This window comes from Chrysochloris asiatica, unplaced genomic scaffold (assembly GCF_000296735.1).
Source record: "Chrysochloris asiatica unplaced genomic scaffold, ChrAsi1.0 scaffold00423, whole genome shotgun sequence".
Classification (NCBI taxonomy): domain Eukaryota; kingdom Metazoa; phylum Chordata; class Mammalia; order Afrosoricida; family Chrysochloridae; genus Chrysochloris; species Chrysochloris asiatica.
The window spans coordinates 1,164,857-1,180,845 of NW_006408941.1; the positions used below are offsets into that span (position 1 = coordinate 1,164,857).

The following is a 15,989-nucleotide window of genomic DNA, read 5'->3' on the forward strand; positions in this document are numbered from 1 at the left end:
TGATGATTCTAAACAACAGCTACAGTAGCAGTGGCTAATGGAGGAGCAGGGTGACTTCATAGGATGAACACTGGACTTTGAAACCAAAAGGTCAGCAGTTTGAGCCTACCAGTTGCTCCATGGGAGAAAGATGAGGCTTTCTGCTCTTGCATAGATTTATAGCCTTGAACACTCTTTGCAGGGTCACTATGAGTTGGAATCAACTTGACAGCACTTAACAATGCTGATGGTAGCAAGCATTTCTTCATATATTTGTTGGTTGCCAAAGCGCTCTTTTTGGTGAAGTCTAGTCTTGTCTTCTGCACATATTTTAATTGGATTGTTTATCTTTTTTGTTGTTGAGGAATTGAAGTTTTTAATAAATTTTTGAGACGAGTTAATTGTTGCATGTTATTGCCAAATATTTTTTTCCCCAATCTGTAGGTTCTCTTTTAACTTATGATACATGTAAGTATTTAATTTTTAGAGGATCCCAGTTGTTGTAGTTCACCTTATGTTGTCTCTGCATTTTTTGTTTATTTTTCAATCCATGATTATCTTATTTCACTCAGCATAATGTTCTCCAGATTCATCCACATTGTAGTGCGTTTTGTTGTAGTAGACTTCGTCATTATTCTTTTTAAAAAAAAAAACAACAACACAGGGACTATATTATTCCCAACACAGGGTAGGTCTTCACAGGGTGGTGGGAGGCGGCTTTGGGCCCCTACTTGCCGGTGATGAGTGGGTTCCGCAGGACCACAATGACTGAGTCCCCACGTAGGAACATTTTGGAGATGTAGCGATCCTTGTTGACGGGCTTGGCCTTCTTCTTGCCCTTGCCACTCTTGGGAACTTCGGTCCACATCTCTTTCACATTCTCCAGCACCATGTTGCAGTGCCTGCCGAAAGCCTTGATGCGGCTCAGTAGTTTCTTGTTGTTGCGACAGTTGATGAGCACTTGGGTGTTGTTCTTGACCAACTGCGTGAGCACCAACAGGGGCCCGGTGTTAAACTCCTCCTCCTCCTGCTTCTGCAGCTCCTTTGGGGTCATCTCACTCTTGGACTTGTCGAGGAGGCTCCTGGTGCTGGCATTGTTCTCCGTTCACTCCATCATTATTCTTTATTGCTGCATAGTATTCCATTGTGTGTGTGTACCATAGTTTGTTTATCCATTCATGCAGTGATGGACTGTTAGATTGTTTCTCTCTTTTTGTTAGGGTGAATAGTGTTGCAATGCATATAGATATGCAGATATCAGTTCTTGTCAGTAGTTTTAGTTCTCTAGGGTATATACCAGGAGTGCAGTGGCTCCATATGATAAGCAGCAGACTGCAAACCACAAAGTCTGTGGTTCGAGCCCACCAACCACTCTGCAGGAGAAGGTGAGATTTAAAGCTTTGGAAACCATATACAAGGTTGCTATGAGTCGGAACCAACTCGATGACACTTAACACCAACAACAGGGTATGCTGGATCATAGGATATTTCTATTTATAGCATTTTGAGGAAACACCATAATGTATTCCATAGTAGTTGAACCAATTTATAATTCCACTAGCCATGGAGCAAAGCTCTAATCTTCCTGTAACCTCAGTCAGCATTTGTTATTTTCTATTTTTTCATCAGTGCCTTTTATGTAGGTGTGAAATGCTGTAGGATTAGTACTGGACTTCAAACTACAAGGTCAGCAGTTCAAACTCACCATCTGCTACTTGGACATCTTGTCTTGGGCCACTATGACTCAACAGTACTAAACAACTACTTTACTAAGCGCATGTCCTTCAACAGTTATTGGTTCCTTCTGACAACATGTTAAAGCCAACTCAAACCCATTGTCGTGAGTTGATTCAGACTCATAGCAACCTTACAGGACAGAATAGAACTGCCCCATAGGATTTCCAAGGCTGTGAGTCTTTACTGGAGCAGACTGCTAGGTCTTTCTCCTGTGGAGTGGCTGGAGGGTTTGAACTGCTGGTTAGCAGCCAAGTTCTTAACCACTTGTTATTGTTAAGTACCACGGAGTTCGTTCCAACTCATAGTGACCCTACACAGGGTTTCCGAGGCTGCAAATCTTTACGGGAGCAGAAACCTCATCTTTCTCCCTCAGAACAGCTGGTAGTTTCAAACTGCCGACCTTGAGGTTAGCAGCCCGATTCATAACCACTACAATACCAGAGCTCCTATTGTTGTTGTTGTTAGGTACCATCGAGTTGGTACTGACCCATAGCAACCTTATGCACAGCAGAACGAAACACTGCCCGATCCTGGGCCAACCTCACTACTGTTGACACCCTTGAGTCCATCGATGCTGCCATGTGGCCATTCCATCTCGTTTGGGGTCTTTCTCTTTTTCTCTGACCCTCCACCTTACCAAACATGATAGCCTTCTCCACTTTAACCACTACACCACCATAATTAGTAGAGTGTGGCACTGTAGGATAAGCACTGGACTGTTCACTACAAGGTCAACAGTTCAAACCCACCAGTCACTTCTTAGAAACCCTATTACAGGATTGCTGTGAGTCATAACCAAAGCAATAGCACTTAACAGCAATAATAACAGCCAACTACAAGGAGCCCTTGGTGGCACAGGGGTTAAGCACTGGGCTGCTAACAGAACCCAGCAGCCACTCCATGGGAGACAGATGTGACAGCCTGCTTCCTTAAAGATTATAGCCATGGAAACCCTGTGAAACAGCTCTAGTCTGTTCTAGAGGGTTGCTACATGAGTCAGAATCAACTTGATGGCAGTAAGTTTGGTTTTTTGTTTTTTATGATTAACTACACTTACTGGGGAGTCCTGGTGTGGTGCTGTGGGCTAATGCATCAAATTGCAAAGTCGTTTGAACTGCGAGGTCGGTGGTTCAAGCTCACCAGCTGCTCCTTGGAAACCCTATACAGAGTCTCTATGGGTCAGAATCGACTCCACTGCACTTAACAACAACAACACCACTTACTGGAACCGACTCTACGGCACATCACCACCACCACCACACTTACTGGTGTGGCACTGTGGGTTAATGTGCTGGACTGCAAAGTTGGTTTGAATCCCAGGACCAGGAGTTCAAATTTACCAGCCGCTCCTTGGAAACCCTATACAGGGTTGCTATGGTTTAGAAGTGACTTGATGGCACTTCACAATAAAAGCAGTAACACTCCTCACTTATTGATATGATTAGATTCCAAAGACCAGGTCGCTATGGGAAAGTGGAAAATGGAATGTTACTACTACAGTTTTACGTAAAACTGTAAAGTTACATTATTACACAACTGCCATATATCATAACGTAACTGCCAAAGTGCTGTGAATCATGGCCTAGTTGTCATATCACAGCCAGCTTGCTTTGTTACTCTTAGTACCTCAGTGTTCGTTACTGCCAAGTGTACATCATTAATGGACAACATAGTAGGTTTTTTTTTACTGTTGTCATAAATGCGAAATGTTGGATAACAAAATAGTCAATTATGGAGGAGTAGCTGCGTAGCGGTTACGAATCGGGCTGTGAACCGCAAAGTCAGCAGTTCGAAACTACCAGCTGTTCCGCCGGAGAAAGATGAAGCGTTCTGCTCCCGTAAAGATTTATAGCCTCGGAAACCCTGTGCAGGGCCGCTATGAGTCAGAACTGACTCCACAGCACGTAACAACAACAACAACAGCAGCAGCTGTATTCTGGAGTCCTGGTGTGGTGCTGTAGGCTAAGCAGTGGACTGCTAACTCTAAGGTTGACAGTTCAAACCCAACTGTTGCTCCTCAGAAACCCTATATATAGGGTTGCTGTGAGTTGTAACCACTCGCCAGCCTTAACAACAATAGCAACAACAACATTAGTTGTTGGGTGATAATCCCATTAAGTAAGAAATGTTATTCAGTGTCACTGATGGACTTTTCATAGAAAGATTTATTTTGTAGATGACTCCAGAAAGAAAACTGGCTTATAGGTATGTGTTTGTTGAGCGTTGGGTTTTCTTTTACCCCACAAACAGACATTACCAAACCTGTTTTAAAATGTTTCCACTATATTATTGCAGCACTACTATATATATGAGGAGTCCTGGTGTGGCACCATAGGATAATCACTCGACCTCAAGGTCAGTTTGAACTGTAAGGTTGGCGGTTCAAACTCACCAGCTGCTCCTTGGAAACCCTATACAGGGTGGCTGTGAGTGGGAAATGACTCGACAGCACTTAACAACAACATACACTTTTAGGGGGCTCTTATAAGCTCTTGGCACTGTAAGATAAGCTCTAGACTTCTAACCTGCAAGCTCATCAATTCAAACCCATCAGCTGCTCTCCGGAACCCCTGTACAGGTTGGTATGAGTCAGAGTCAACTTGATGGCACTTCACAACAACAACATACACTTTTAGGGGGCTCTTATAAGCTCTTGGCACTGTAAGATAAGCTCTAGACTTCTAACCTGCAAGCTCATCAATTCAAACCCATCAGCTGCTCTCCGGAACCCCTGTACAGGTTGGTATGAGTCAGAGTCAACTTGATGGCACTTCACAACAACAACATACACTTTTAGACACAGCTATACACTTTTTGTATAGATGTTGATAGAAACAACAAAATGATAGTGTTCTTTTTTTAATTGTTTTATATGAGGCTGACCATTGCTCCATTGTTGTTAAGTGCCGTCGAGTCGGTTCCAACCCATAGTGACTCTATACAGGGTTTCTGAGGCTGTAAATCTTTACGGGAGCAGAAAACCTCATCTTTCTCCTGCGGAACAGCTGGTAGTTTCGAACTGCTGGCCTTAAGGTTCACAGCCCGATTCGTAACCACTACACTACCAGAGCTACCTATTAAGTAACATGAGACTTTGTTTAATCATCAAGATGTTGTTGTTGTTGTTATGTGCCATGGAGTCAGTTCTGACTCATAGTGACCCTATACGGGGTTTCCGAGGCTATAAATCTTTATGGGAGCAGAAAGCCTCATCTTTCTCCCGTGGAACAGCTGGTAGTTTTGAACTGCTGACCCTGAGGTTTGCAGCCCAATTCGTAACCACTGGTGAATTCCAGCCACTTGCCAGAGAATATATTAATAAATTGAAAGACATATCTGAGAGAAATTGCATTTTAGACAGTTGTCTGAATGATGTACAGCCTGCCTGTTCCTCTAGCTACTTAAAAATCTCCCTTTGGGGAAGTGAGGGAAAAACTGCAATGAAGCTGCGAGCTAAGCCCTACAACGTCAATAAACTCCTTTGAACCCGGGTGGAGACTGGGTTGGCCAGCAGTGTGGCAAGACCTGGGGACTCTTGGGCCAGAGTCAGTGATACAGCCACAGAGGACTAGAGAGGAGAGTGAAGCGTCTAGCTGATAAGAAGAGAGGCCATATGCATTAGAACACCCACACTGGCAGATAATACCCACTCGACCTGGCTTTAATGGCTGGATGATCAGAGCTCAACTAGAAGAAGAAAGAAGACGAAAAAAAAAAAAGAGTAATCTGATACAATTTGATGAACTTGACCTATACCTATGAATGTAGTAGTTCAAAAGAGGGAACAAATCTTTACAGTGAGGATCATCCCCCCCCCCCCCGCACACAGAGCAGACAGGGATGGGCAACTTGGACATTGGCTACCCAAAATGGGGGTGGGGGGCTACAAAGGCAAGAAGTGACTGGCTTACAAGCTTTCAAGAGGGAGCCTAGATCCAGAGGGCACGGAGGAAGGTAGAATCTCCACTGAGTAGTATCCAATCTGTCTGGACGGGGCTAATGAAAAGAGATGGGGATAGGTCCCTTGTGGTACAATGGTGAGTAGTTGTTACCAGAACTGACTGTGAGGGTTGGAAATGTAAAGGTAGACATTTTGTAGCAAAAGAAGGGGAATGATTCACTGCAGTTCAGGAGTGGAGGTCCCTGGAACCCCCAAGGGAGAAGAGCGGAGTGCGAGACCCTATCCAGAGAAGCAGTGATGCCAGAGATGGAGGCAGAGATGATGACATGGAGAGATGGAGTGGCTGGAGACTCTAGACCCAGAAAGGGAGAGGGACTGTGTGCTAATGACTCGGGGGCAGGCTTGCAGGGTATATATACCCTTTGGTGGGTTGATGATGCATGGAGGGGATTATAACCATGGCAATGAAATGATATATGATAGGATGAATGTAAAGCTAATGTTCTCCCATGTAAACTATCACATAATTCACAATAAAACATTAAAAAACAAAAAAAAAAACCCTTTGGATTAAACCAGACTAGTGGAGAGCGATGTTCATAGACCATTTCATGCTGGTCCCCTGTAGAGTTGCTTTTATTACTCTTGTGGTAGGATGCCATTGGCTTTGATTGAGAGATGCTTTGTGAAATGGCCTGATTAATCATCTCCTTGGGTTGCTAGTAAAGCTATTGGTGAATGCTTTGTTATTGTGTAACATAGCATCTTTTTTGTATGAGACCTATTACAGTTGTGTCAACAACGGACCTTGTTTTGTTTTATGGCTACCATGAATAATTTAATTCACTAGGTTTTCTTCAGGATAGGTCTATAAAGCTTAAAGCCGTACTGATTACAAATATATTGATTTTTGGTGACCATTATGATGGTAGTGGGTTTGGGAGTTGTGACTTTATTTTTGAGGTTTAGTCACATGGTTCAAAAGTCAAAGGTACAAAATGTATATGATAAAAAGGCAGTCTTTCAGCACTTTTCTGTAGCTGAGTCCTGGGGTGGTGCTGTGGGTTAATGTATTGGACTGCAAAGTTGCTTAGAACCGCAAAGTGAGCAGTTCAAACTCACAAGCCACTCCTTGGAAATCCTATACAGGGTCACTTAAAGTCAGAACCGACTTGATAGCACTTAATAACAGCAACAGCAACCCTCTACCATTCTCTGGAGCAGCAACGATCAGTTTCTTATGTGGCCTTCTGAGATAGTTTATGCATTTACAAGCAAATATATTCTATAGGTTTTTGTGGCTCTTTTATGTGTTTCTCTATTCTTACCCACTTTTTTATTCTTATTTTTACCCACTTAAAAAAATAATTTTTCTTATTTTTAACAGTTAAAAGAAAATTCATGTCATTGCTAAAGATTCAGAAAATAGAGAAAAGATCAGTGAAATTAAAAATCGTTAAGTTTGTCATCCAGATATGGTCCCTGTTAACATTTATATTTATTTTTCCAAGCATTTTTCATTGAATAACATATTCAATTTCTTTCTCAAAATTCAATTTATTTATTTATAAATGCTTATAAAGATCTAACTATATCTTGCATGTTATTTTATGACCTACTTTACTATTTAAGACTATTTCATGGGCATTATTTATTCAGTAAATATAGATTATAGTATACTTTTTCTTCTTTTAAGTTTTTATTGTGAATTGAGTGGAAGTTTACAGGGCAGATCATCAGTTTTACATTTAACAAATCATATACTTTGTTTCGTTACAATGATTGTAAACCCTTCCATGTACCATCAGTTAACAGTATTTCTCTCTATTCATTTTAGCTCTTTTTTTTAAAAAAAAACAAAACACACACACACACACAACACTCAGGCATATATAATAATTTAAAACACTAAAGGGCACATTCTGCAAGTCTGCCTCCTGACAGTCAGCTCTCAGTCCCTCTCTTACCATGAATCTAGAGTCCTCAGCTGTTTCCTTTCTCCATGTCCCCATCTCTGCCTCCATCTCTGGTGTCACTGCTTCTCTGGATAAGGTCTCACATTCTGCTTGTGCTCTTCTCCCTTGATGGTCCTCTGTTTCTGGACTGTAAGATTAACTAAACTGTAAGATTAACTAGTCCCCCATTTTTATTACAAAACTTCTACCTTTACAATTGTGACAGTCGCAATTAGTCATGATAACAATTACTCACTATTGAGTCATATAAATCTTATCCCTATCTCTTTTCACCAGACCTATCTAGACAAGATGAAAACTATGCAGCAGGGACTCTATCTTCCCCCAAACACTCTTAAACTAAACTCCCTCTTGAAAACTTGTAAGCCAGTCACTTTGTGCCTTTATCGCCTCCTCATTTTAGGTAGCCAATGTCTAAGTTGTGTGTCCTTATTTACCCTGTATACAGAGGGGTTAGGATTGATACTTGATCTGAAAACTCCTTCCCTCTCTGTTGGTATTTTGAGCTGCTACCTCCATGAGTATAAGTCAAGTTAATCAAATTGTAGCAATTTACCCCACATTTCCTTTATAAATTTATTTATTTATTTAATTTATTTATCTTTCGCTAGTTGAGTTCTTATTATCAAGCCACTAAGGCTTGATAATAAGGCTAGGTCAAATGGGAACTGTCTGCAAGTTTGGGTGTTCTTGTGCGTCTCCCTCCATATCAGCTGGATGCTTCACTCTCAGCTCTAGCCCTCTGTGGCTATGTCCTTGTCCATGGGCTCAGGTGTCCCCAGGTCTCACCACATTTTGGACCAACTAGCCCTTCCTCTTCTCGCTCTCATCTCCAGGTCAGTGGGAGTCTATGAAACATGGTTGAACTCAGCCCATTTTGTCATTGCTGCCTTTCCCCCTCTTCCACTCACCAGTAGATCAATGTGGTCGCTAGCAAGCTTACATGCCTGCTCATATGCTCCATTTGAGTTTCAGTCTTGGAAGGGGGTTTGTCCTGAAGGAACTTGATTGCTTGCCTTGATGGCTTCCCTGTGAATAACTTGCTTATTCTTATAGTAGCCAATCATACTGCCATTTTTGTTTTGGGTTTTTCCTGCTGATCTTTCTTTGAAGATGTATCTTCTGTCGCTCTAGCTGTTACAGGCTGGTCTGCTTGTCCTTCCTAGTGGGAATGTCCCACCTCAGAAGGTTCTGGATGGGGCTCAGGATTCCACCTAATGTCCTATACACTGCAAAGTCTCCACAAGAGGCCTAATTCACTGGGAAAGTTGTGGAGCCCCTTTTGGGTATTCCAGTCAGTTATAGGCAGAAGATGGGCTTACAAGCTTTCTGTAATCATGTTTCCCAACATTCCATTCTATCCCACTCAAGTGTCTATTTTACAGTAGTAGGCAAGGGAAAGCCATATTCATAAGAGAGTCAAGCATTTTAGTATTTTTTCCCCTCTTCAGACTCTGCCTCAATCCCTGTATCACAGAGCCCTGTTATTCCAAGGTTGAGCATGCATCACTGTTTACCTCTGTCTCATTTAGCCCCTCACTTGTCCCATTTAGCCCATGCAAACCTGTCTCAGTGTTCCTCTGTATACCTTGTTCTTCCACCCCTTCTCCCTTCTTGTGTATTGCCCTCCCCAACACCTGAAGATTATAGTATACTTTTAAATTTTAAGTGTTTTGAAATAATTTTAGATTTTCCAAAAACTTAGAAAATAGGGTGCCAACAAGAACTCTTTAACCCAGTTTCTCTTAAGGTTGATATCTTAGATAACTGTTATGCAATGATTTAAACCAGAAAATTTGCATTGATATTCTGTTAACTGGTGCAACACTGTAGGATAAGCACTGGACTGCTAAAGGCAAAATCGGCAGTTCAAATCCACCAGCTGATCTGTGTTGGTTTTGACTTAACAGTAACTCTATGAGTACAGGGTTTTCAGGAGTGGCTGGTGGGTTTGAACCAGCAAACTTTCGGTTTAGCTGTGGTGGTGGCATGCCCTGGAGTTGGCTCTGGCTCTTAGAGACTCTGTAGAGAGTTTCCGAGGCTGTAAATGTTTATGGGAGCAGAAAGCCTCATCTTTCTTTGTGGAACAGCTGGTAGTTTCGAACTGCTGACCTTGAAGTTAGCACCCTGACTTGTAACTACTATACTACCAGATTCCATGGCACATTACCACCGACGCATAATGAACATACCCCTTTGGGTGCTCACCCACTTATTTCCCTCAAATAAATTACCTTAAAAGGTTTTTTTTTAGTCAGAGGTGCACACTTAAAAATGCAGATTGCCTTTTAGGAAGATTAGTATGGATAACATTCAAACAACCAGCATGTGAGAATCAGTGCCCATTTCCCCACATTATGAACAACATTTCTCACCAGCTTCTAATTTGTCATTTTAATGTGTTTTGGAACTGGGCAGAAGGCACATAAAAAAAGCACTTTTTATGTCTTTGTGGGTAAAAATTACAGGGAGATAGAAAGAAACTTACAGTTTAACATTCAACACACAATGAGCACTGCCATACAATGGACAGAGATGTACTGTATGGAATAAAGTTCCCATCACCGGAAATGTTCAAATCAGGATTTAAAGCCACTTGTTGGGAATGACATGTTGTTGTTATGTGCCGTGGAGTCGTCCCAACTCATTGCGACCCTGTACAGGGTTTCCAAGGCTGTAAATCTTTACAGGAACAGAAAGCCTCATCTTTCTCCCGCAGAGCAGCTGGTAGTTTCGAACTGCTGACCGAGAGGTTCGCAGCCTAATTTGTAACCACTACACTACCAGAGTTGGGAATGACATAGAGGAGACCAAATAAACTCTGAGGCCCCTCTTGGTCTTACTGTTAAGTGCTGTTGAGTCTTGGTCTCAGGAATATGTAGTATTTTGGTTTATTGCTCTTTGCCTATGCGTCCAGTGTTTGAGTAAACTTGGATGTCTTATTTTTCAGTGGTTGAAGGCCTTTCATTGTTGGACTTGGGAGTGTCTCCGTATTCAGGAGCAGTATTCCATGAAGTAAGTGTTCTTATTTTTTTTCCTAGGTACTAAAAGTAGTTTATAGTCATAGATACCAAATCCTAACCTGTTTGTTTTATACAAACATTTAAGATGATTTATTTTTAAAATCATATTTAGAAGCAGACCTATTTTAGATATTCTATGTATAAGAAGGAAGTTTCACAACTGCAGTGGAAATGATGCAGGCTAAGTTTGTAATTTTAGGAAGCAGATGAGGATAGAAGTTACCATTTTAAATGAAAAATAAATGATAAACAGCCCCTAATCCATGAATGGAGCCCTGATGTGGCGCTGTGAGTTAATGCATCAGACTGCAATGCCATTTGAACTACAAGGTCAGTGGTTCAAGCTCACCAGCTGCTCCTCGGAAACCCTATACAGGATCACTATGGGTCGAAACTGACTCGACCGCACTTAACAACAACAACAACAATCCATGAATAACTTGTATGCTAATTGGCATGTCATTTAGTTCTTTGAAACATGCTTTCCCATGAAAACTGGCAGCAGTGTTAATTTCTTAGATCAAACTGATAACACTGTTAGTTTCTTAGAATGTCCACTAAAGCCTATTAGATCCAAATCTATAGTCTTGGGACACATCTCTGTCAAGTGGCATAACATAGCCCACAAAGACAATGTGCTATGCTCTACTTTGGTGAGTAGTGACTGTGGGTCACTTGGTTTCTTCCCATCTGGAGCAAAGAAGAGTGAAGAAAATAAAAAACTCAAGAAAGAAAGTAGTCCAAAGGACTCATAGACCATAGGTACCATAGACTCTACTACCTTGAGACCAGAAGAACCAGATGGTTGAAAAGCTCAATATCACCATCCAGAACAAGGCCAGTGGCAGGCTGTTGAACAGACCATCACTTGCTCCTATGCATGTTCAGGCCAAAGCTAAAGAAAGTTAGAACAAGTGCACAAGGGCCAGAATAGGACCTTGGATATATTCCACCTGAATTTAGAGATAATCTCAAGAACAGATTTGATGCATTAGACACTAATGATGGAGGACCAGAAGAGCTGTTAGATGACATCAAGATTATCATATAGGAAGAAAGAAAAAGAACATTAAAAAGACAGAAAGGAAAGAAAAGACCAAAATGGATCTCAGAAGAGACTCTGAAATTTGCTCTTGATCTTAGAGAAGCTAAAGCGAATAGAAGAAATGAGGTAAAAGAGGTGAACAGAATAATTTGAAGGGCAGCTGGAGAAGACAAAGTAAACTATTATAATGAAATGTGCAAAGACCTGGAATTAGAAAACCAAAAGGGAAGAACATGATCCGCATTTATCAAGCTGAAAGAACTGAAGAAAAAATTCAAACCTAGCATTGCAATATTGAAGAATTCTATGGGCAAAATATTGAATGATGCAGAAAGCACTAAGAGAAGATGGAAGGAATACGTAGAATTATTATGCCAAAAAGAAATGGTCGGTGTTCAACCACTTAAGAGGTAGCATATGATCAATAACCAATGGTAGTGTGAAAGAAGTCCAATTTGCACTGAAGGCGTTGGTGAAAAACAAGGCTCCAGGAATTGATGGAATACAAATTAATATATTTCAACAAACTGATGCGGTACTGGAGGCGCTCACTCTTTTGTGCCAAGATATTTGTGCCAATATCAAAGAGATGGGATCCAGTGGAATACGGAAATTATCGACTCCATGGCACATAACCACCACCACCATCATTAATATCATGTACAAGTAAATTTTGCTGAAGATAATTCAAACCAGTTGGACAGAGATCTGCTAGAAATTCAAGCCAGATTCAGAAGAAGACGTCGGACTAGGGATATCAATGTTGATGTCAGATGGATCTTGGCTGAAAGCAGATAATATGAGAAAGATGTTTACTTGTGCTTATTGACTGTGCAAAGACTTTCAACTGTGTAAATCATGACAAAATATGGACAACATCGTGACGAATTCCAGAACACTTAATTGTGTTCACGAGGAACCTATACGTAGACCAAGAAGCAGTTATTAGAACAGAACAAGGGGCTACTGAATGGTTTAAAATCAGGAAAGGTATATGCCAGGGTTGTATGCTTTCACTATACTTATTCTATCTACGCTGAGCAAATAATTTAAGAAACTGGGTTATATGAAGCAGAACATGGCATCAGGATTGGAGGAAGACTCATAAACATATATCTACGATATGGAGATGATACAGCCTTGCTTGCTAAAAGTGAAGAGGACTTGATTATTTACTAATGAAGATCAAAGAGCACAGCCTTCAGTACAGATTTCACCTCATTGTAAAGAAAACAAAAATCCTTGCCACTGGATCAATAAATAACATGGTAAATGAAAGAAAGATTGAAGTTGTCTTGATACTCCATTTTGCTTGAATCTACAGCCAGTCCTCATGGAAGCAGTAATCAAGATATCAAACTATATAATGCATTGGGTAAATCTGCTGCAAAAGACCTCTAAGTGTTCAAGGGCCAAGAAGTTTGTTTGAGGATTAAGGAATACCTAACCCAAGCCATGGTATTTTCAATCGCTTCATATGCATGTGAAAATTGGACAGTGAATAAAGCAGACTGTAGAATAATTGATGTATTTGAATTATGATATTGGAGAAGAATACTAGAAGTACCATGGATTGCCAGGAGAACAAATAAATCTGTGTTGCAAGAAGTACAGCCAGACTGCTCCTTAGAAGCCAGGATGGCCAGACTTCATCTCTCATACTTTGAACATGTTATCAGGAAGGACCATGTGCTTGGTAAATTCAGCAAAATGAGGGAAAAATAGGATACCCAACCAGATGGATTGACACAGTAGCAGCAGCAATAGGCTCAGCTGTAACAACAGTTGTGAGAATGGCATAGGACTAGGCGGGGTTTCATTCTGTGGGTATAAGCTCACTGTGAGTCAGCACCCACTCAACTCGGACAAATTAGAAACGTTAGATAGGGAATTTAGGATTCGTGAATTTATGTTTAAGGGACGAAGAAACAACTCAGAAAAGTAGGGTGACAATGGTTATACAACTCAAAGCATGTCATCAATGTCTTTGAATTGTACATGTTGTTGTTGTTATTGTTAGTGCCATCCAGTTGGTTTCGGAGGCTGTAAATTTTTGTGGGAGGAGAAAGTCTCAATTTTCTCCTGAAAAGCAATTGGTGGGCTTAAACCACCAACCTTTTGGTTTGCTGTCTAGTGTTTATCCTGCAGAACCACCACGCTTCTGAATTGCACATGTAGAAATTTAAATGAGTGGATGTTTTGTTATGTATAGTCTCAGCAATAACAATAAAATAAAATAAATTATTTTTAAGAATGTTAAGGATTCAAGTAATACAAAATAATATTTTTGACCAGAATGTAATTAGATAAAAAATTAATGAAAGATATCTAGAAAGTCTCCAGATACTTGAAAACTCAGTAACACATTTTTAAATAACTCATAGATCAAAGACTAAATCAAAAGAGAAATTAGGAAGTGTTTTGAACTGAATGAAAATGAAAACACCATATCAAAATATGCGGGACGTTGCTAAAACAAGATTTATAAGGAAATTAACAACACTCCTGATGTGGTGCTGTGGGTTAATATGCCAGACTGCAAAGCCGTTTGAACTGCAGTGTCGGCGATTCGTGCTCACAAGTCGCTCCAGACCCTATACAGGGTCACTATGGGTTGGAACTGATTTGATGGCATTTAACAACAACAAAAAGTGCTAATATTAGAAAACAAGAAAGATCTCAAATCAGTGTCTTCAACTTCTACTGTAAGAAACTAATGCAAATTAAACCCAAAGTGAGCAGAATAAAGGAAATAATAAAATTCTGAGCAATAGAAAGCGTACATTATTAAAATCATTGAAACCAAAGTTCATTCTTTGGGGCAAACAGTAAATATTTATAAATTTTTGGAAATGGTGACTATGTTCACTATCTTTGATTGTAGTATAGTTTCATAGTGGTATGTTGTTGTTGTTAAGTGCCATTGAGTTGGTTCCGACCCATAGCAACCCCTATATAGGGTTTCCAAGGAGCCACTGGTGAGCGTGAACCGCTGACTTTGCAGTTCAAACAGATTTATAGTCTGCAGCATTAACCCACAGCGCCACACCAGGGCTCCTCATAGTGGTGTGTGTATATATAGGTCAAAATTTATCAAATAACACAATTTAAGTATGTATAGTTTATTGTGGTTCAAACTCACCAGTCACTCCTCGGAAACCCTATACAGGGTTGATTTGGGTCAGAATCGACTCAATGACACTTAACAACAACAACATATTTTATTGTATACCAGATACACCTCCATAATGATAAAATATATAAATAAAGTGATTTCAGTTTGGTGTGGCGCTGTGGGTTAATGCACTGGACTGCAAAATTGGTTTGAATTATAAGGTTGGCAGTTCAGGCTCACCAGTTGCTCCTTGGAGACCCTATACATGGTCACTATGTGTAGGAACTGACTTGATGGCACACAACAACAGCAACGAATACATGCAGAAAAATAAAGCCAAATAAAGGGGTAGAGAATACTGATAGTTGTGTTTGTGGCTATTTTAGAGTGTGGCCAGGGAAGGCTCTCTAAGGAGGTGAAATTTGAATAAGTGACCTAAATGAAGCAAACAAGCCATATGATGGCCTGGATTTGTGAATGACCTTGGCATTTGTGAATTATGGAAAGATGGTCTGTGTGGCTAAGGCAGAATGAGCAGAGGGGAAAATGATACAGAGTTATAAGGAGAAGTTAGAGGCCAGATTTTATAGGATTTTGTATAAACAGGGTTAGAGGTTTGGATTCTAGTTTTAGTGTGATGGGAAAGCACTGATGACTTAAACAGAGAGAGAAGTGATCTGATTTATATTTTATGTTTTACAAATATTGCTAAGGCTACTGTGAGGGAAATTGACTATGAATGAGAGGTGAAGCAGGGAGAGTGATTAGGACACTTTTGTAGTAATAGTCTAGGCAGGATGATGGTAGCATGGCTCCCCATTTTTAGTCTTGTAAGTTTGTTTTACTTTAAATACTTCTGTATATGGATTGAATTCTGGGTGATGGTGTCACATATGTCAATCTCAGGTTACTGTCTATTGTTGGTCCTCAGTCCAAAGAAAACCATTTAGTATTTTTTGTAATGTTGATCTGGTTATTATAAATTCCTTTACTTTCTGTTTATCTGGAAATGTCCTAATTTTGCTACTGTATTTGAGGGACAGCTTTTCTGGGTATATAATTCATGGTTATGAAGATCACAGAGCACAGCCTTCGATATGGATTACATCTCAATGTTAAGAAAACAAAAATCCTCACCACTGGACCAATAAACAGCATTCTTATCAATGGAGAAGAGATTGAAGTTGTCAAGGACTTCATTCTTCTTGGATCA

The 15,989-nt window shown here is 40.4% G+C and overlaps 1 protein-coding gene across 2 annotated transcripts in view; it reads left to right on the forward strand.

The window, feature by feature from the left end:
* The window catches only part of PIGU (phosphatidylinositol glycan anchor biosynthesis, class U), a 152,321-nt gene that overhangs the window by 6,262 nt on the left and 130,070 nt on the right, over positions 1-15,989 (forward strand). For both annotated transcript variants that reach the window (XM_006876878.1, XM_006876879.1), the window contains exon 2: positions 10,544-10,608. In XM_006876878.1, the coding sequence (XP_006876940.1) occupies positions 10,544-10,608 (65 nt within the window). The remainder of the gene's footprint in view (positions 1-10,543; positions 10,609-15,989) is intronic.